General features: G+C 48.9%; 1 protein-coding gene across 1 annotated transcript in view; it reads left to right on the forward strand.

Moving 5' to 3' along the window:
- Positions 1 to 716: 716 nt before the first annotated feature.
- LOC142743719 (immunoglobulin superfamily member 3-like) overlaps positions 717 to 23,091 on the forward strand; it is a 43,284-nt gene continuing 20,909 nt past the window's right edge. The window contains 4 exon segments of the mRNA XM_075854739.1: positions 717 to 821; positions 1,240 to 1,372; positions 16,707 to 17,084; positions 22,144 to 22,551. Coding sequence (XP_075710854.1) covers positions 1,324 to 1,372; positions 16,707 to 17,084; positions 22,144 to 22,551 — 835 coding nt within the window. The 5' untranslated portion in view covers positions 717 to 821; positions 1,240 to 1,323.

Raw genomic sequence — 23,091 nt, forward strand, 5'->3', positions numbered from 1 at the left:
TGTCTCTTAGTTCCTGGGCTGTCTCTCAGGTGTTGATGTCTCTTAGTTCCTGGGCTGTCACTCAGGTGTTGATGTCTCTTAGTTCCTGGGCTGTCTCTTAGGTATTGATGTCTCTTAGTTCCTGGGCTGTCTCTTAGGTGTTGATGTCTCTTAGTTCCTGGGCTGTCTCTCAGGTGTTGATGTCTCTTAGTTCCTGGGCTGTCTCTCAGGTGAGTCTCTGTCTGGGGTGGATATTCTATATGTGGGGTTACACGGGGGTCCAGTAGATTGGGGGGCACTGCCACTTTATAAGCCGCTCTCTACTGTCTATTAGATTACATGGAAGGGACTGAGCTCATGTATCTGACAATTACCCGGGGTGACATATAGGGGGTGCTCTATGATGCCCCCTATATGTTCTTGCGCTGGGGTCCCCTGCTGTCTGTGACGGCCCCGGGCTGGAGGTCTCTTTGTGCTGGCTGATACAGTCTGGGGTGAGGTCTGAACAGTCTATTGTTATATTGGGACTGTCCATTGTAGGATTTCTGACTGTTCCCTGATAAGACTGTCCTGGGTCGGGGCTGTCCATCCTACAGGTGTGATGTCTCATGGGGGATTAGGGCTGTCTCTTGGAGGGCTGTAGGTTGTCTTGTTGGGAGGGGTGGATTATTATAGCAGTGCTATGGGAGTGTTTAGAGGGTTGGGCTGTCTCTTGGTATGGGCTGGGTTGGGGGCTGTCTCTTGTTGGGGCTGTCTAGAGGTGGGGCTGTTTGGTTGGGATTTCATTGTCAGTTGGTATTGAGTCTCCTTGATCTGTGGATGTTGAGAGAGCTGCGAGCAGGGTGTGTATATTAGTGTGTGTGTGTGTGTGTGTATATATATATATATGTATAGCTATATCTGTGTCTATTACATTGTACATATAAGTGTATTGTGTCTACATTAGAGGATATGATACATTGTATATATTTGTCATCTGTTGCGTTTGGTGCAGGGATGGTACATGGTGTGTGTGTGTGTGTGTGTGATAGTGTATTGTGTATATATGGTGTGTGTGATGTCTGTGTATTGTGTGTATATTTGTTTTGTTGTGTGCGTGTGTGTGAATGTGTGTGATGTCTGTGTATTGTGTATTTGTACCGGTGGAGGGTACCTTGTTGTGCCACATGTGGGGACTGGCAGGGTGTGTGTCTGGTTGTGTTGTTGTGGGTGTCATGTGTCCGGGCCCCCGCTCACCATCTGCTCCCCTTTGTCCCTTAGGATTGAGGGGTTCCGCCCGCTGTGACCTCCTGAGGTTCGAGGCTGTGATTACAGGACACACATGGCACTGTGACCACACACAACATGGGCTGCCCGGGCATCTGGCTTCTCCTTACTGGGGTCCTGGCTGTAGGTAAGTTCTCCGGAAAGAGTCTCTGAACAGACAAGCAGAGGTCAGGGATGGACTAGATGCTGCTGGCACAGACAGGGTTAATCTTGGACTGGCGGGGCAGATGCTGGCACTGGTGGGGTTTATCCCGGACTGGCGGGGCAGATGCTGGCACTGGCGGGGTTTATCCTGGACTGGCGGGGCAGAGGCTGGTACTGGCGGGGTTTATCCTGGACTGGCGGGGCAGATGCTGGCACTGGCGGGGTTTATCCTGGACTGGTGGGGCTGATGCTGGCACTGACGGGGTTTATCCTGGACTGGTGGGGCAGATGCTGGCACTGGCGGGGTTTATCCTGGACTGGCAGGGCAGATGCTGGCACTGGTGGGGTTTATCCTGGACTGGTGGGGCAGATGCTGGCACAGACAGGGTTACTCTTGGACTGGCGGGGCAGATGCTGGCACTGGTGGGGTTTATCCTGGACTGGCGGGACAGATGCTGGCACTGGCGGGGTTTATCCTGGACTGGCGGGGCAGAGGCTGGTACTGGCGGGGTTTATCCTGGACTGGCGGGGCAGAGGCTGGTACTGGCGGGGTTTATCCTGGACTGGCGGGGCAGAGGCTGGTACTGGCGGGGTTTATCCTGGACTGGTGGGGCAGATGCTGGCACTGGCGGGGTTTATTCTGGACTGGCGGGGCAGAGGCTGGTACTGGCGGGGTTTATCCTGGACTGGTGGGGCTGATGCTGGCACTGACGGGGTTTATCCTGGACTGGTGGGGCAGATGCTGGCACTGGCGGGGTTTATCCTGGACTGGTGGGGCAGATGCTGGCACTGGCGGGGTTTATCCTGGACTGGCGGGGGAGAGGCTGGCACTGGCGGGGTTTATCCTGGACTAGCAGGGGAGAGGCTGGCACTGGCGGGGTTTATCCTGGACTGGCGGGGGAGAGGCTGGCACTGGCGGGGTTTATCCTGGACTGGCGGGGGAGAGGCTGGCACTGGCGGGGTTTATCCTGGACTGGCGGGGGAGAGGCTGGCACTGGCAGGGTTTATCCTGGACTGGCGGGGGAGAGGCTGGCACTGGCGGGGTTTATCCTGGACTGGCGGGGGAGAGGCTGGCACTGGCGGGGCAGATGTCTTTGTCCGTGGCTTCTGTTTACATTGCTCATTCTGTCTCTGCTGTTAGTGGTGACTCTATGGACGGTCTCTCTCCTCCTTGAAGGCAATTACATGGTTAAAATGGACCCCTGGTCATATGTTTCGAGGGGTTAAAGATACCTGGCACTAGTGTGGGACTCTCTGGCAGGTCCCGGGAATAAGAGAGGTTAATGTGGGTGCCCAGTGCTCTGTAGCTTCCTGCAGAAGGGTTAATGTGCTGTTACAGGGCCTGGCACAGGAGGGGTTAATCTGTGAGCGCAGCGCTGATTCACAGAGGTTGAGTCACTGATTCTGTCACCCCCCCACACATCTGTTATCACCCCCACCCCAACAAACCCCTGAGGCCAGGACCTTCAGTGCCAGAACATGAGCTACTTGTACCCACTACAACCTCACCTAATCCTACCATGGTGACCCCCTCGCTGGTGGGGTGGGCTTGTGGTCACGTGACCCCCCCTCTTCGCTGGTTGGGTGGGCTTGTAGTCTCGTGACCCCCCTCATCGCTGGTTGGGTGGGCTTGTAGTCACGTGACCCCCTCGTCGCTGGTTGGGTGGGCTTGTAGTCACGTGACCCCCCTCTTCACTGGTTGGGTGGGCTTGTGGTCACATGATCCCCTCTTCGCTGGTGGGGTGGGCTTGTGATCACGTGACCCCCTCTTCGTTGGTTGGGTGGGCTTGTGGTCATGTGACCCACCCCTCGCTGGTTGGGTGGGCTTGTGTTCACGTGACCCCGTCTTCGCTGGTTGGGTGGGCTTGTGGTCACGTGACCCCCCTCTTCGCTGGTTGGGTGGGCTTGTGGTCACGTGACCCCCTCTTCGCTGGTTGGGTGGGCTTGTGGTCACGTGACCCCCCTCGCTGGCGGCATAGCATGCAGTTGTGGCTTAGCTGGCGCACATTTTAGTGGTAGGGAGATTAATGGGAAGGAGGATCTGGATGTTTACTGAGTGGGATGTGAAGCTTCCAGTATCCTGTTTACTTGTGTCCCCATAAATATCACCGCACTGCAGAGCCGACCGCTGCGCTCACTGTGCAGGTGTTACCCCACAGACCACCATGTGCATGAATCCAGCTGCTTCTCCCCCCGCAGACTGTAACCCCAAATCCTGAACTGAAATAAATGTTGGTTACAGAGGAAGCGGGACCCTAATACTGAGAGACCATAGGACACTGCCTGCGAGAGAAGCTGCTCTGTACGTGGAGGCGCCAAGACTGATTATATACAGTGATGTCATCCTCCTATCCAGAGCGACGTCACTGTATGTCATGCATACATCCTATACAACTTCACTACAAGCTACACCACGCTGGTATAACCTGGGTATAAATATATATGTACAGCTGGTATAAGTTATACATCTTCCTGTATATAGTGATATGGAGCATGCTGGTATAACCTGGGTATCTTCTGTATATAATTATATATGTACAGCTGGTATAAGTTATACATCTTCCTGTATATAGTGATATGGAGCATGCTGGTATAACCTGGGTATCTTCTGTATATAATGATATATGTACAGCTGGTATAAGTTATACATCTTCTTGTATATAGTGATATGGAGCATGCTGGTATAACCTGGGTATCTCCTGTATATAATTATATATGTACAGCTGGCATTAGTTATACATCTTCTTGTATATAGTGATATGGAGCATGCTGGTATAACCTGGGTATCTTCTGTATATAATTATATATGTATAGCTGGTATAAGTTATACATCTTCCTGTATATAGTGATATGGAGCATGCTGGTATAACCTGGGTATCTCCTGTATATAATTATATATGTACAGCTGGTATAAGTTATACATCTTCTTGTATATAGTAATATGCAGCATGCTGGTATAACCTGGGTATCTTCTGTATATAATTATATATGTACAGCTGGTATAAGTTATACATCTTCTTGTATATAGTGATATGGAGCATGCTGGTATAACCTGGGTATCTTCTGTATATAATTATATATGTACAGCTGGTATAAGTTATACATCTTCTTGTATATAGTGATATGGAGCATGCTGGTATAACCTGGGTATCTTCTGTATATAATTATATATGTACAGCTGGTATAAGTTATACATCTTCTTGTATATAGTGATATGGAGCATGCTGGTATAACCTGGGTATCTTCTGTATATAATTATATATGTACAGCTGGTATAAGTTACACATCTTCTTGTATATAGTAATATGGAGCATGCTGGTATAACCTGGGTATCTCCTGTATATAATTATATATGTACAGCTGGTATAAGTTATACATCTTCCTGTATATAGTGATATGGAGCATGCTGGTATAACCTGGGTATCTCCTGTATATAATTATATATGTACAGCTGGTGTAAGTTATACATCTTCTTGTATATAGTGATATGGAGCATGCTGCTATACCCTGGGTATCTTCTGTATATAATTATATATGTACAGCTGGTGTAAGTTATACATCTTCTTGTATATAGTGATATGGAGCATGCTGGTATAACCTGGGTATCTTCTGTATATAATTATATATGTACACACTGGTATAAGTTATACATCTTCTTGTATATAGTAATATGGAGCATGCTGGTATAACCTGGGTATCTTCTGTATATAATTATATATGTACAGCTGGTATAAGTTATACATCTTCTTGTATATAGTAATATGGAGCATGCTGGTATAACCTGGGTATCTTCTGTATATAATTATATATGTACAGCTGGTATAAGTTATACATCTTCTTGTATATAGTGATATGGAGCATGCTGGTATAACCTGGGTATCTCCTGTATATAATTATATATGTACAGCTGGTATAAGTTATACATCTTCCTGTATATAGTGATATGGAACATGCTGGTATAACCTGGGCATCTTCTGTATATAATTATATATGTACAGCTGGTATAAGTTATACATCTTCTTGTATATAGTGATATGGAGCATGCAGGTATAACCTGGGCATCTTCTGTATATAATTATATATGTACAGCTGGTATAAGTTATACATCTTCTTGTATATAGTGATATGGAGTATGCTGGTATAACCTGGGTATCTCCTGTATATAATTATATATGTACAGCTGGTATAAGTTATACATCTTCTTGTATATAGTGATATGGAGCATGGTGGTATAACCTGGGTATCTTCTGTATATAATTATATATGTACAGCTGGTATAAGTTATACATCTTCTTGTATATAGTGATATGGAGCATGCTGGTATAACCTGGGTATCTTCTGTATATAATTATATATGTACAGCTGGTATAAGTTATACATCTTCTTGTATATAATGATATGGAGCATGCTGGTATAACCTGGGTATCTTCTGTATATAATTATATATGTACACACTGGTATAAGTTATACATCTTCTTGTATATAGTGATATGGAGCATGCAGGTATAACCTGGGTATCTTCTGTATATAATTATATATGTACAGCTGGTATAAGTTATACATCTTCTTCTATATAGTGATATGGAGCATGCTGGTATAACCTGGGTATCTTCTGTATATAATTATATATGTACAGCTGGTATAAGTTACACATCTTCCTGTATATAGTGATATGGAGCATGCTGGTATAACCTGGGCATCTTCTGTATATAATTATATATGTACAGCTGGTATAAGTTATACATCTTCTTGTATATAGTGATATGGAGCATGGTGGTATAACCTGGGTATCTTCTGTATATAATTATATATGTACAGCTGGTATAAGTTATACATCTTCTTGTATATAGTGATATGGAGCATGCTGGTATAACCTGGGTATCTTCTGTATATAATTATATATGTACAGCTGGTATAAGTTATACATCTTCTTGTATATAATGATATGGAGCATGCTGGTATAACCTGGGTATCTTCTGTATATAATTATATATGTACACACTGGTATAAGTTATACATCTTCTTGTATATAGTGATATGGAGCATGCAGGTATAACCTGGGTATCTTCTGTATATAATTATATATGTACAGCTGGTATAAGTTACACATCTTCCTGTATATAGTGATATGGAGCATGCTGGTATAACCTGGGCATCTTCTGTATATAATTATATATGTACAGCTGGTATAAGTTATACATCTTCTTGTATATAGTAATATGGAGCATGCTGGTATAACCTGGGTATCTTCTGTATATAATTATATATGTACAGCTGGTATAAGTTATACATCTTCTTGTATATAGTGATATGGAGCATGCAGGTATAACCTGGGTATCTTCTGTATATAATTATATATGTACACACTGGTATAAGTTACACATCTTCTTGTATATAGTGATATGGAGCATGCTGGTATAACCTGGGTATCTTCTGTATATAATTATATATGTACAGCTGGTATAAGTTACACATCTTCTTGTATATAGTGATATGGAGCATGCTGGTATAACCTGGGTATCTTCTGTATATAATTATATATGTACAGCTGGTATAAGTTAAACATCTTGTATGTAGTGATATGGAGCATGCTGGTATAACCTGGGTATCTTCTGTATATAATTATATATGTACAGCTGGTATAAGTTATACATCTTCTTGTATATAGTGATATGGAGCATGCAGGTATAACCTGGGTATCTTCTGTATATAATTATATATGTACACACTGGTATAAGTTACACATCTTCTTGTATATAGTGATATGGAGCATGCTGGTATAACCTGGGTATCTTCTGTATATAATTATATATGTACAGCTGGTATAAGTTATACAACTTCTTGTATATAGTGATATGGAGCATGCTGGTATAACCTGGGTATCTTCTGTATATAATTATATATGTACAGCTGGTATAAGTTATACATCTTCTTGTATATAGTGATATGGAGCATGCTGGTATAACCTGGGCATCTTCTGTATATAATTATATATGTACAGCTGGTATAAGTTATACATCTTCTTGTATATAGTGATATGGAGCATGCTGGTATAACCTGGGTATCTTCTGTATATAATTATATATGAACAGCTGGTGTAAGTTATACATCTTCCTGTATATAGTGATATGGAGCATGCTGGTATAACCTGGTTATCTTCTGTATATAATTATATATGTACAGCTGGTATAAGTTATACATCTTCTTGTATATAGTGATATGGAGCATGCTGGTATAACCCGGGTATCTTCTGTATATAATTATATATGTACAGCTGGTATAAGTTATACATCTTCTTGTATATAGTGATATGCAGCATGCTGGTATAACCTGGGTATCCTCTGTATATAATTATATATGTACAGCTGGTATGTTATACATCTTCTTGTATATAGTGATATGGAGCATGCTGGTATAACCTGGGTATCCTCTGTATATAATTATATATGTACAGCTGGTATAAGTTATACATCTTCTTGTATATAGTGATATGGAGCATGCTGGTATAACCTGGGTATCTTCTGTATATAATTATATATGTACAGCTGGTATAAGTTATACATCTTCTTGTATATAGTGATATGGAGCATGCTGGTATAACCTGGGTATCTTCTGTATATAATTATATATGTACAGCTGGTATAAGTTACACATCTTCTTGTATATAGTGATATGGAGCATGCTGGTATAACCTGGGTATCTCCGGTATATAATTATATATGTACAGCTGGTATGAGTTATACATCTTCCTGTATATAGTGATATGGAGCATGCTGGTATAACCTGGGTATCTCCTGTATATAATTATATATGTACAGCTGGTATAAGTTATACATCTTCTTGTATATAGTGATATGGAGCATGCTGGTGTAACCTGGGTATCTTCTGTATATAATTATATATGTACAGCTGGTATACATTTGGCATTTGCTGGTATATAGTGATATGGAGCATGCTGGTATAACCTGGGTAACTTCTGTATATAATTATATATGTACAGCTGATATAAGTTATACATCTTCTTGTATATAGTGATATGGAGCATGCTGGTATAACCTGGGTATCTCCTGTATATAATTATATATGTACAGCTGGTATAAGTTACACATCTTCTTGTATATAGTGATATGGAGCATGCTGGTATAACCCGGGTATCTTCTGTATATAATTATATATGTACAGCTGGTATAAGTTATATATCTTCTTGTATATAGTGATATGGAGCATGCTGGTATAACCTGGGTATCTCCTGTATATAATTATATATGTACAGCTGGTATAAGTTATACGTCTTCTTGTATATAGTGATATGGAGCATGCTGGTATAACCTGGGCATCTTCTGTATATAATTATGTATGTACAGCTGGTATAAGTTATACATCTTCTTGTATATAGTGATATGGAGCATGCTGGTATAACCTGGGTATCTTCTGTATATATTATATATGTACTGCTGGTATAAGTTATACATCTTCCTGTATATAGTGATATGGAGCATGCTGGTATAACCTGGGTATCACCTGTATATAATTATATATGTACAGCTGGTATAAGTTATACATCTTCTTGTATATAGTGATATGGAGCATGCTGGTATAGCCTGGGTATATTCTGTATATAATTATATATGTACAGCTGGTATTAGTTATACATCTTCTTGTATATAGTGATATGGGGCATGCTGGTATAACCTGGGTATCTTCTGTATATAATTATATATGTACAGCTGGTATAAGTTATACATATTCTTGTATATAGTGATATGGAGCATGCTGGTATAACCTGGGTATCTTCTGTATATAATTATATATGTACAGCTGGTATAAGTTATACATCTTCCTGTATATAGTGATATGGAGCATGCTGGTATAACCTGGGCATCTTCTGTATATAATTATATGTGTACAGCTGGTATAAGTTATACATCTTCTTGTTTATAGTGATATGGAGCATGCTGGTATAACCTGGGTATCTTCTGTATATAATTATATATGTACAGCTGGTATAAGTTATACATCTTCTTGTATATAGTGATATGGAGCATGCTGCTATAACCTGGGTATCTTCTGTATATAATTATATATGTACAGCTGGTATAAGTTATACATCTTCTTGTATATAGTGATATGGAGCATGCTGGTATAACCTGGGTATCTTCTGTGTATAATTATATATGTACAGCTGGTATAAGTTATACATCTTCTTGTATATAGTGATATGGAGCATGCTGGTGTAACCTGGGTATCTTCTGTATATAATTATATATGTACAGCTGGTATAAGTTATACATATTCTTGTATATAGTGATATGGAGCATGCTGGTATAACCTGGGTATCTTCTGTATATAATTGTTCATCTGCTATAACTTAGGCTTCATCTCTTATATACAATGACTGCGTTATCTTTGGCGGTGTGGATTTGTTTGTTTCTGTACTTTTGGTGGTTGGATTTTGGTCATGTGACCTCTTCGGGGTCTGTTTGGCGCTGAGGGAAGATTTTCGTTTATTTCGCCTAAAACTCTTTGCGTGTAAAATCGATCGGCCTCAGTTGGGTCATGAATTTTTGATGGGGTCTAATGTATGGAAGCGCCGGCTGTTACATCCGTGTCCCGGGCGGATGGGGTGATGTATGTGAGTCGGAGGGCGCCGTACGGTAACATACGAGGAATCCACATCCTTATCTGGAGAATTATTTCTTCTTCTGTTCATTATTCTCTAGTAAATTATTATAACCGGTACAAGTTGTGATGTCATCACCATCAGCGGCCAATAAGACGCGTCCAATACATCATACAGCGCAGCACGTGGCGGCCTCCATTGCGGCGGCTGCTCCCGTGTATCTCTCAGAATAATAGTAACGCCTGCCGGTACAGGTGACGCAGCAGCTGCCGCCATGTTGACCCCCCCCCCCTGCTTTGCGGTGATTATTTTGTATTATTGAGTCTCGTGTCTGCCCCCTCCCCCGTAAGCTGATCCCGGCTCGCCGTCCCTCGCTGATTACATTGTACAAGCCTCTTACGTTCTCTCTGGGATTGTTCTATTGAACGCGGCGCCGGAATAATCCACCAAGTTTTGGCTCTGCGGTGCGAGCGGCGCTGGTGGTGCCGCCGTCCCCTCCCCCATCTTTCTATCTTTCAGCTTTTTTCTTCTTTACATTCTGATAAAATCAAATTACCTATTAGTCTCTGAGCTTTTTTCTGGAATGACGCAGGGCTGAAGCCTGCGCTCGGGGTTGCCATGGTGACGGCTGATGGTTCCCCCGGCACCGGGCGCCGGTCCGTGTTCGTGTTGTGGTAATGAATGGTGTGAGATGTGTAATAATAATGCACAGATCTTGTAATTGCTGCATTAAAGCCGCGCTCGCTGCAGGGTGCAAGGTCCTCGTGTGCTGCCAGTGCTTGCATGGCGTTACGTAACCTCGCCGGATCCACGTATAACATGTGCTGGACCCCGGCCACAGACGCAGCGTTGTTATGGATGATGATCAAGGACTTTTATCCTAGATTCATCTTGTATATCGTCCGTTCTCCCGCTCCGCAGCGATCCACTGTCCAAGAGGGACCTACAGCTCTGTTCATCCTGAGATTCCTGCATCAGGAACAGAATGCTAGAACCGCAGTGAAGACTGACACAGCCGGGGCAGATGGGAGGGGGTGTCGCTCTTCAAACCTAATTCATAGTCTGTGGAAAGCTAGATAAGACGATTAGCCCCTACTATACTTTCCCTCTATGGGGCTATTTACCCCCTTGCTGAGGGCGATCCCTGGGATCTGTGGATGGTCCAGTCTGTCGCCTAGTTATGAAAAACAGCGTCTCTAAAGTGAATATGTTCCCTGAATTCTTCCAGTTCTCCCCGTACACGTTCCCTACCTGCTTTAAAACGTATAAATAACGACTTTTTATGTTGTTTTCTTTCTGGTTGTGCCCCGCCCACTCCCGTTTTCTTTCCATATAGGACATGTTACGTACTAAGTGCCCACGAGCCGGCTGCCCCAGTATTTCAGAATCCGGACACCCCTCCCTAATGTCTCTGGTGGACCAACAAAGGTTTAACAATGGGCGATCTTATTGATCGGGGTAACAACTCTCGGGGGGTTTTCGCACTACTAAGAAAATACAAAATTCCCAACATCTTCATCAAATTGCTAATTTTATTAGAAGTCTCAGTCCAAACCATAAGATTTGACGGAGGTAGAAGAATGACCGCTCTATAATCTCTCCACCCCTGGGCAGGTTGTCTTACATGTGGGGGCAGATGCGGGTTAGACCCTAGAGGTGTCAGACTTGCCGCTAACGGCTCTGACAACTGCAGAGGTAACCACACGTGGCTGGTTGGAAAGGTGTTCCCTAGACTGAAGCTTCTCCACCTTCTACTCCACCTTCTACTTCTTCTCCTTCTTCTCCTCCTTCTTCTTCTCCACCTTCTCCCTTCTCCTTCTCCACCTTCTCCCTTCTCCACCTTCTCCCTTCTCCTTCTCCACCTTCTCCCTTCTTCTTCTCCACCACCTCCTCCCTTCTCCTTCTTCTTCTCCTTCTTCTTCTCCACCTTCTCCTTCTTCTCCACCACCTTCTCCCTTCTCCTTCTCCACCTTCTCCTTCTTCTCCACCACCTTCTCCCTTCTCCTTCTCCACCTTCTCCTTCTTCTCCACCACCTTCTCCCTTCTCCTTCTTCTTCTCCATCTTCTTCTCCACCACCTTCTCCCTTCTCCTTCTTCTCCATCTTCTTCTCCACCACCTCCTCTCTTCCTCTTCCTCTTCCTCTTCCTCCTGTAGTCGGACTTCTCACGGGAGGACGACGTTACATCTGAGGACACGCTCAAGTTTCAGTAAAAATTCTCACACAGGGTAAATTGTCTGCGTCATGTGTTCCGGTGTCCAGGTCATGGGTGGGCCGCGTCACACTGGTGGGTATATGTCAGCTCTGTGCCCCTGGGGCGAGGAGATGATTTCTTCATTCATGATAGAACCGGTCTAACTGCTGAGTAACCGGATGTATCGCCTGTCACCACGTGTATTCATCATATCCCGTGTGCCATGTTCAGGGTCCGCTGCTTCACATCTGCATGTTCTTCCCCAACCACCTTATATTCAGGGTCTCCATGTCCTTCCTCACCCCCCCCCCCCTCCTTCGTGTTCAGGGTCTCCATGTCCTCCCTCACCCCCACCCTCATGTTCAGGGTCTCCATGTCCTTCCTCACCCCCCCTCCCTCGTGTTCAGGGTCTCCATGTCCTCCCTCACCCCCCCCCCCCTCATTTTCAGGGTCTCCATGTCCTCCCTCACCCCCCCCCCCCAGATGTTCAGGGTCTCCTCGCCCTCCTCCCTCGTGTTCAGGGTCTCCTCGCTCGTCCTCCTCCCTCGTGTTCGGGGTCTCCATGTCCTCCCTCACCCCCCCCCTCATGTTCAGGGTCTCCGTGTCCTCCCTCACCCCCCCTCATGTTCAGGGTCTCCGTGTCCTCCCTCACCCCCCCCTCATGTTCAGGGTCTCCGTGTCCTCCCTCACCCCCCCCTCATGTTCAGGGTCTCCGTGTCCTCCCTCACCCCCCCCTCATGTTCAGGGTCTCCGTGTCCTCCCTCACCCCCCCTCATGTTCAGGGTCTCTGTGTCCTCCCTCACCCCCCCTCGTGTTCGGGGTCTCCGTGTCATCCCTCACCCCCCCTCGTGTTCGGGGTCTCCGTGTCCTCCCTCACCCCCCCCCTCGTGTTCGGGGTCTCCTCGCCCTCCTATCTCGTGTTCGGGGTCTCCTCGCCCTCCTATCTCGTGTTCGGGGTCTCCTCGCTCGCCCTCCTCCCTCGTGTTCGGGGTCTCCTCGCTCGCCCTCCTCCCTCGTGTTCGGGGTCTCCTCGCTCGCCCTCCTCCCTTGTGTTCGGTGTCTCCTCGCTCGCCCTCCTCCCTCGTGTTCGGTGTCTCCTCGCCCGCCCTCCTCCCTCGTGTTCGGTGTCTCCTCGCCCGCCCTCCTCCCTCGTGTTCGGGGTCTCCTCGCCCGCCCTCCTCCCTCGTGTTCGGGGTCTCCTCGCCCGCCCTCCTCCCTCGTGTTCGGGGTCTCCTCGCCCGCCCTCCTCCCTCGTGTTCGGGGTCTCCTCGCCCGCCCTCCTCCCTCGTGTTCGGGGTCTCCTCGCCCGCCCTCCTCCCTCGTGTTCGGGGTCTCCTCGCCCGCCCTCCTCCCTCGTGTTCGGGGTCTCCTCGCCCGCCCTCCTCCCTCGTGTTCGGGGTCTCCTCGCCCGCCCTCCTCCCTCGTGTTCGGGGTCTCCTCGCCCGCCCTCCTCCCTCGTGTTCGGGGTCTCCTCGCCCGCCCTCCTCCCTCGTGTTCGGGGTCTCCTCGCCCGCCCTCCTCCCTCGTGTTCGGGGTCTCCTCGCCCGCCCTCCTCCCTCGTGTTCGGGGTCTCCTCGCCCGCCCTCCTCCCTCGTGTTCGGGGTCTCCTCGCCCGCCCTCCTCCCTCGTGTTCGGGGTCTCCTCGCCCGCCCTCCTCCCTCGTGTTCGGGGTCTCCTCGCCCGCCCTCCTCCCTCGTGTTCGGGGTCTCCTCGCCCGCCCTCCTCCCTCGTGTTCGGGGTCTCCTCGCCCGCCCTCCTCCCTCGTGTTCGGGGTCTCCTCGCCCGCCCTCCTCCCTCGTGTTCGGGGTCTCCTCGCCCGCCCTCCTCCCTCGTGTTCGGGGTCTCCTCGCCCGCCCTCCTCCCTCGTGTTCGGGGTCTCCTCGCTCGCCCTCCTCCCTCGTGTTCGGGGTCTCCTCGCTCGCCCTCTTCCCTCGTGTTCGGGGTCTCCTCGCTCGCCCTCTTCCCACGTGTTCGGGGTCTCCTCGCTCGCCCTCCTCCCTCGTGTTCGGGGTCTCCTTGCTCGCCCTCCTCCCTCGTGTTCGGGGTCTCCTTGCTCGCCCTCCTCCCTCGTGTTCGGGGTCTCCTCGCTCGCCCTCCTCCCTCGTGTTCGGGGTCTCCTCGCTCGAACTCCTCCCTCGTGTTCGGGGTCTCCTCGCTCGAACTCCTCCCTCGTGTTCGGGGTCTCCTCGCTCGAACTCCTCCCTCGTGTTCGGGGTCTCCTCGCTCGAACTCCTCCCTCGTGTTCGGGGTCTCCTCGCTCGAACTCCTCCCTCGTGTTCGGGGTCTCCTCGCTCGAACTCCTCCCTCGTGTTCGGGGTCTCCTCGCTCGCCCTCCTCCCTCGTGTTCGGGGTCTCCTCGCCCGCCCTCTTCCCTCGTGTTCGGGGTCTCCTCGCCCGCCCTCCTCCCTCGTGTTTAGGGTCTGTATTTCCTTATATTTGAGGTTCTTCTCACTGATGAGTTTTATTGTTTTGCGTCTGTTGCATAAAACAATGTGCGACAATTTGATCACAAGATTCAGTCCCACGTTCCGTGCAGCGAGTTTTTAGTGTTTTAGATGCAGAAATGTAAATTGTTGCTTTTGGACCCCGAAGCAAAACCTATAACCGGGACCCCCAACTATCAACTTAATTTCTAGTGCTCGTCTCCTCGTGGGGAAGGAGGACCTTTTTGTTTGGCGTCATATTAATAATAATTTGGTACGTTCCTGCCTCGTATTGATGAATCTCCGCAGCGAATGATCCGCGTCGTCGTCCTGCGTGTTGTGTGGTTTTCTTCCTCATCCTCCTGTGTAGACCGGGGTGTGATGGGGTGGGCGCTGCTGGTCCTTGTATTGTAGCCCCCCTCTCACATCCAGCTGTCAGGGTGGGGGAGGTGCACAGGAACCTTCACAAACAGAGGAATTTATGTCCTTCAGTGTGTGAGGTCGTGTTGTCTCCTGGTCACCGCTACGTCATATATGTCCCATCCCCCTATACACGGCGTATACAGGAGTCATATATGTCCCATCCCCCTATACACGGCGTATACAGGAATCATATATGTCCCGTCCCTCCATACACGGCGTATACAGGAGTCATATATGTCCCATCCCCCTATACACGGCGTATACAGGAGTCATATATGTCCCATCCCCCTATACACGGCGTATACAGGAATCATATATGTCCCGTCCCTCCATACACGGCGTATACAGGAGTCATATATGTCCCATCCCCCTATACACGGCGTATACAGGAGTCATATATGACCCGTCCCTCCACACACGGCGTATACAGGAGTCATATATGACCCGTCCCTCCACACACGGCATATACAGGAGTCATATATGACCCGTCCCTCCACACACGGCGTATACAGGAGTCATATATGACCCGTCCCTCCACACACGGCATATACAGGAGTCATATATGTCCCGTCCCTCCACACATGGCGTATACAGGAGTCATATATGACCCGTCACTCCACACACGGCGTATACAGGAGTCATATATGTCCCATCCCCCTATACACGGTGTATACAGGAGTCATATATATGTCCCATCCGCCTATACACGGCATATACAGGAGCCATATATGTCCCATCCCTCCACACACGGCATATACAGGAATCCTATATGACCCATCCCCCTATACACGGCGTTTACAGGAGTCCTATATGTCCCATCCCCTATACACGGCGTATACAGGAATCATATATGTCCCGTCCCTCCACACACGGCGTATACAGGAGTCATATGTCCCATCCCCCTATACACGGCATATACAGGAGTCATATATGTCCCGTCCCTCCACACATGGCATATACAGGAGTCATATATGTCCCGTCCCTCCACACATGGCGTATACAGGAGTCATATATGACCCGTCCCTCCACACATGGCGTATACAGGAGTCATATATGACCCGTCCCTCCACACATGGCGTATACAGGAGTCATATATGACCCGTCACTCCACACACGGCGTATACAGGAGTCCTATATGATGCATTCCTCCCCAAATACTGTATACAGGAGCCACATATGCCCTACCTCTCCATATACGCGTTATCGCTGGAAATTTAGGAACATTAATGGGCACTGTATCGCCTTAAGAGCCTTAAAATGGGCATGAATACTGGTGCCCTCTAACCCATGACGGAGTGAGCGGTATCTGCACATCGGTATCCAGGCCCTGGCACCCGCTCGGCTCTCAGGACAGGAATAGCTCTGCACCCGGCATATGTTCTCTTGGGATTCGCCATGACACCTGGTGGGATGAGCTGGCATCTGGGCATGGCTGAGATCTGTTGTGTGGGCACAGAGTATTCATGTGCTGGTAAATGAAAATGTGTGGGATTGAAATGCGATTCATGATGAGGGAATCTGTGTCGCTGTATTAATCCATCTACTACATTGTGCAAACCGGTTTGGCGGCGAGATGTTGGCGTAATATTCAAGGTACGTGAACGCTCTGATTGGTGTTGGCATTGAAAATAATTCTCCATGTTGTGTTCTCCTCACAGGTGTCTCCTGGGCTCAGCGGGAGGTGACCATTCAGCAGGGGCCCCTGTACCGCACCGTGGGCTCTCACGTTACCATCTGGTGCCAGGTTAAAGGCTACCAGGGCCCTTCGGAGCAGAACTTCCAGTACTCCATCTACCTTCCCTCCGCCCCCGACCGGGAGGTCCAGATGGTGAGCACCCAAGACCCTTCCTTCTCCTACGCCATATACAACCAGCGTGTCCAAAATGGGGACATCTCCATAGAGAGGGTGACGGGGGACCGCACCACCCTACACATCCGCCAGCTGCAGGAACGAGACGCTGGAGAATACGAATGTCACACGCCCAACACCGACCCCAAGTTCTACGGCAGCTACAGCGCCAAAGTCAACCTGAGCGGTAAGAGCTGCAGACGGGGCCCGTGACGGCTCACTATGTAGGGCCCAGTACTGGACTGAGGCTCGGCCATCCTGCCCACCCCCGGGGCTCCGCACTACCCCTCCCGTATGACCGGTTATAGCTCCGCTGTTCCGGCTCCTTCTCCTGACGCCTCCGCTATTGATTGCGGTTTTCTCCGTCGTCCGCTCTACACGGAACATTTGTTCTGAAGTAATCATGAGACATGTCGGTGGCGCAGCAGAGAAGGTGCCGGAGGCGGCGTCGCCATCGCTCAGACCACCTCTTAATGTGAGCGGGGCGCTGGGGAAGAGGAGGCTCCGAGCGGATGATTTCTGCAGAGGGTTTCTACATTTTATAAGTAATTAAGATCCATTAGAGGGGACGGCGGGGGTCCCGCGTCTACACTCCAGGTCATACAGGGAACAATGGGCCGGGTAATGGTCTCTGTGAAGCACCGGATTCTCTAATCTGAGATTTTCCATGTAGCTCATCACTGACGCCCCCCCAGGCTATAGATGGGAGATTCTCCCCCCTCCCTCGGTGCAACGCTTCCCGGCTTGCACATAAATAGTTAATGGGACATTTTCTGGAACACTTTCCACTCCCGGCAGCGGCTTTTAGAGTGAAGCTCGGGGGACTCTGGTGTGAGAGACGAGGGGGGCAGATGGCCGACAGCTGGAGTAGATCAGGCTGAGGACCCCCCCCTTCCCCCCTGGGATAATGAAGAGTGCCCTGAACGAGGCGGGTGACAGCAGCGCCCACACCAGTGCCCACACCAGCCGCATGTTCTCACCGGTGTGGGGGATGTAATACTGATAAATATAACATGATCATCGGCTCCTGAAATATTAATCATCCTGTAACCGACAGTTCTGTCATGTTCTAATGAATGGCGTCTACTTTCCACCATTTTCAAGATCTCTACTTGCTGACAGTGAATCTTTGTATTCATAGACTGAAAATCTGCCTGAGCGTTTTATACTACACAATCTGAGCTCAACGCCTCATCCACACGGCCGTGCCCGTAATCATTTACAAAGTGTAAGAGCACAGCCCAAAATATAGGACATGTAAAGTTCTACGGCCCGGACACCTATCCGTAGCGATAAGGGAAGGCGTCCGCGGGCAATAGAACTGAATGGGTCGGTAATTTTACGGTCGTGTCCATGGGGCCTAACATTGCATCACACGTTTTTCTCCTGTCTTAATAGTCTGTTACAATGTATCAGTCTAGAGTCCAGGCTGTTTACCTCACAGAGGATCGTGTATACCGGATACAATTGTAACAAAACCTCAGCTGTGAGAAGAATGTTCCCATTCACTGAAAACAAGCAGAGATCTTGATAATTGTGAGAAATTAAGGAATTGGAAGCATTTGTCATTATACATGAATAATAAGGTAAACCCTAAAAACATAATACTGGAGGAGCCAAGGAACTGTTGGATGTCTATGATGTAGTACAACGCTCTCTCCTGTGTATGTGATCCCAGGTCCTCCCCTGTACAGTCTCCCTGGTATCTTCTCTCCTGTGTATGTGATCCCAGGTCCTCCCCTGTACAGTCTCCCTGGTATCTTCCCTCCTGTGTATGTGATCCCAGGTCCTCCCCTGTACCCTCTCCCTGGTATCTTCTCTCCTGTGTATGTGATCCCAGTTCCTCCTCTGTACCCTCTCCCCTGGTATCTTCCCTCCTGTGTATGTGATCCCAGGTCCTCCTCTGTACCCTCTCCCCTGGTATCTTCCCTCCTGTGTATGTGATCCCAGGTCCTCCCCTGTAACCTCTCCCTGGTATCTTCTCTCCTGTGTATGTGATCCCAGGTCCTCCTCTGTACCCTCTCCCTGGTATATTCTCTCCTGTGTATGTGATCCCAGGTCCTCCCCTGTAACCTCTCCCTGGTATCTTCTCTCCTGTTTATGTGATCCCAGGTCCTCCTCTGTACCCTCTCCCCTGGTATCTTCCCTCCTGTGTATGTGATCCCAGGTCCTCCCCTGTACAGTCTCCCTGGTATCTTCTCTCCTGTGTATGTGATCCCAGGTCCTCCCCTGTACAGTCTCCCTGGTATCTTCCCTCCTGTGTATGTGATCCCAGGTCCTCCCCTGTACCCTCTCCCTGGTATCTTCTCTCCTGTGTATGTGATCCCAGTTCCTCCTCTGTACCCTCTCCCCTGGTATCTTCCCTCCTGTGTATGTGATCCCAGGTCCTCCTCTGTACCCTCTCCCCTGGTATCTTCCCTCCTGTGTATGTGATCCCAGGTCCTCCCCTGTAACCTCTCCCTGGTATCTTCTCTCCTGTGTATGTGATCCCAGGTCCTCCTCTGTACCCTCTCCCTGGTATATTCTCTCCTGTGTATGTGATCCCAGGTCCTCCCCTGTAACCTCTCCCTGGTATCTTCTCTCCTGTGTATGTGATCCCAGGTCCTCCTCTGTACCCTCTCCCTGGTATCTTCTATCCTGTGTATGTGATCCCAGGTCCTCCCCTGTACCCTCTCCCCTGGTATCTTCCCTCCTTTGTATGTGATCCCAGGTCCTCCTCTGTACCCTCTTCCTGGTATCTTCTCTCCTGTGTATGTGATCCCAGGTCCTCCTCTGTACCCTCTCCCTGGTATATTCTCTCCTGTGTATGTGATCCCAGGTCCTCCTCTGTACCCTCTCCCTGCCACCTTCCCTCCTGTGTATGTGATCCCAGGTCCTCCTCTGTACCCTCTCCCTGGTATCTTCTATCCTGTGTATGTGATCCCAGGTCCTCCCCTGTACCCTCTCCCTGCCACCTTCTTTCCTGTGTATGTGATCCCAGGTCCTCCTCTGTACCCTCTCCCTGGTATCGTCTATCCTGTGTATGTGATCCCAGGTCTTCCCCTGTAACCTCTCCCTGGTATCTTCTCTCCTGTGTATGTGATCCCAGGTCCTCCTCTGTACCCTCTCCCTGGTATATTCTCTCCTGTGTATGTGATCCCAGGTCCTCCTCTGTACCCTCTCCCTGGTATCTTCCATCCTGTGTATGTGATCCCAGGTCCTCCTCTGTGCCCTCTCCCTGCCACCTTCCATCCTGTGTATGTGATCCCAGGTCCTCCTCTGTACCCTCTTCCTGCCACCTTCCCTCCTGTGTATGTGATCCCAGGTCCTCCTCTGTACCCTCTCCCTGCCACCTTCCCTCCTGTGTATGTGATCTCAGGTCCTCCCCTGTACCCTCTTCCTGGTATCTTCCCTGCTGTTTATGTGATCCCAGGTCCTCCTCTGTACCCTCTTCCTGCCACCTTCCCTCCTGTGTATGTGATCCCAGGTCCTCCTCTGTGCCCTCTCCCTGCCACCTTCCCTCCTGTGTATGTGATCCCAGGTCCTCCCCTGTAACCTCTCCCTGGTATCTTCCCTCCTGTGTATGTGATCCCAGGTCCTCCCCTGTACCCTCTCCCTGGTATCTTCCCTCCTGTGTATGTGATCCCAGGTCCTCCCCGTAACCTCTCCCTGGTATCTTCTCTCCTGTGTATGTGATCCCAGGTCCTCCTCTGTACCCTCTCCCTGGTATCTTCCCTCCTGTGTATGTGATCCCAGTTCCTCCTCTGTACCCTCTCCCTGGTATCTTCCTTCCTGTGTATGTGATCCCAGGTCCTCCTCTGTACCCTCTCCCCTGGTATCTTCCCTCCTTTGTATGTGATCCCAGGTCCTCCTCTGTACCCTCTTCCTGGTATCTTCTCTCCTGTGTTTGTGATCCCAGGTCCTCCTCTGTACCCTCTCCCTGGTATATTCTCTCCTGTGTATGTGATCCCAGGTCCTCCTCTGTACCCTCTCCCTGCCACCTTCCCTCCTGTGTATGTGATCCCAGGTCCTCCTCTGTACCCTCTCCCTGGTATCTTCTATCCTGTGTATGTGATCCCAGGTCCTCCCCTGTACCCTCTCCCTGCCACCTTCTTTCCTGTGTATGTGATCCCAGGTCCTCCTCTGTACCCTCTCCCTGCCACCTTCATTCATGTGTATGTGATCCCAGGTCCTCCTCTGTACCCTCTCCCTGGTATCTTCTATCCTGTGTATGTGATCCCAGGTCCTCCCCTGTAACCTCTCCCTGGTATCTTCTCTCCTGTGTATGTGATCCCAGGTCCTCCCCTGTAACCTCTCCCTGGTATCTTCTCTCATGTGTATGTGATCCCAGGTCCTCCTCTGTACCCTCTCCCTGGTATCTTCTTTCCTGTGTATGTGATCCCAGGTCCTCATCTGTACCCTCTCCCTGCCACCTTCATTCATGTGTATGTGATCCCAGGTCCTCCTCTGTACCCTCTCCCTGGTATCTTCTATCCTGTGTATGTGATCCCAGGTCCTCCCCTGTAACCTCTCCCTGGTATCTTCTCTCCTGTGTATGTGATCCCAGGTCCTCCTCCGTACCTTCTCCTTGGCACCTTCCCTCCTGTTTATGTGGCTGTCTGGCAGCTGATGCCTGATCTTTTCATTAGAGAACTACCATAGGGCTGGGAGCGGAGGACGTTTTGTTTTCTTGCTGCAGTTCTGGCAGTTTATAGGTTAATGGTGGTCCCCCCCCCCCCCCTCTCTGCTTTATTAAATGAAGACGGATCTGTGAGGCTGAAACATTACTGCAGATTACATCCTCATTATCCGCTCCCTCCAGTCCTCCAGGCCCCTGATTTTTATCATCTCCTAGTCCTGTCTTTTCCTTCCTTACCCCTCCCCCACACCTGACACGCTGGCTGTATGTTCTAGTGCACTATTATGGGGTTCAGAGTCATTACTGGGGGGTGATGGGATCCTCTGCAGTGATGGATCCTTGTGGGGACAGACTAGACGGATAGTAGGAGGGCGTGGCCGTGACAACCTCTCCATCCTTGTCATGATAACGAGGCTGGTTGTCACCAGAGAAATCCTATGTTACGGGTGGAGTTGTCCTTTAAGGATCTTCACTGTTTGTAATAGAGAGAATTCTTTGGTTTCAGGGTATAGATAGTTTGGTGATGGGGGATATTGTTTACTAGTGACCCCGTCTTCAGGATTGGTCGGTATGTTCGGGCCCTCGTCCGGTTCCAGACCTTCTCTGACCTGGTCTCCTCTGTCCGCAGTGATTCCTGACACGCTACTCGTCTCGTCCCCCGCTCAGACCCTACAGAAGGTTGAGGGCCGCTCTTTGCAGCTCTCCTGTGAGGTGTCCCACAGCAGCGCACAGCACACCCACCTCTCCGTCTCCTGGTACCGGAAGAATGGCGAACAAACCGAAGAGGTCATCTCCCTGACCCGAGAGTTCCTCCTGAGCCCTGGGCCGTCCTACGCTCAACGCTTCTCCGTGGGGGACGTCCGGTTAGATAAAGTGGGGAACAGCACCTTCCGCCTTACCGTGTACAACCTGCAGCCGCCAGACCAAGGAGAGTTCTTCTGCCAGGGAGCCGAGTGGATCGAGGACCCCGACCGATCCTGGTTTACTATGACACGCAAGCAATCCGAGGGGTCAGAGGTCATCGTCCAAACAACAGGTGAAACCTGAAGAAAAAAACAATAATAAACCTGTCACGTGATATAATCCACCCCGCACCACACCATGTACCATTCATCCGTAACAGGGGGCGGGGCTGTGACAACCTCTCAGTAACAGGGGGCGGGGCTGTGACAACCTCTCACACATGATATACAGGCCGGTTGTCAGTAGTAATAGATGAATAGCTGTTACTGTATATAAGATGTGTGGATCTCATGTCTGATCACAGTGTAATTATATATCAGTGATGTCAGTAACAGGGGGCGGGGCTGTGACAACCTCTCACACATGATATACAGGCAGGTTGTCAGTAGTAATAGATGAATAGCTGTTATTGTATATAAGATGTGTGGATCTCATGTCTGACCACAATGTAATTATATTATATATCAGTGATGTCAGTAACAGGGGGTGGGGCTGTGACAACCTCTCACACATGATATACAGGCAGGTTGTCAGTAGTAATAGATGAATAGCTGTTACTGTATATAAGATGTGTGGATCTCATGTCTGATCACAATGTAATTATATTATATAT

The sequence above is a fragment of the Rhinoderma darwinii genome, chromosome 2 (assembly GCF_050947455.1).
Source record: "Rhinoderma darwinii isolate aRhiDar2 chromosome 2, aRhiDar2.hap1, whole genome shotgun sequence".
Taxonomy (NCBI): domain Eukaryota; kingdom Metazoa; phylum Chordata; class Amphibia; order Anura; family Rhinodermatidae; genus Rhinoderma; species Rhinoderma darwinii.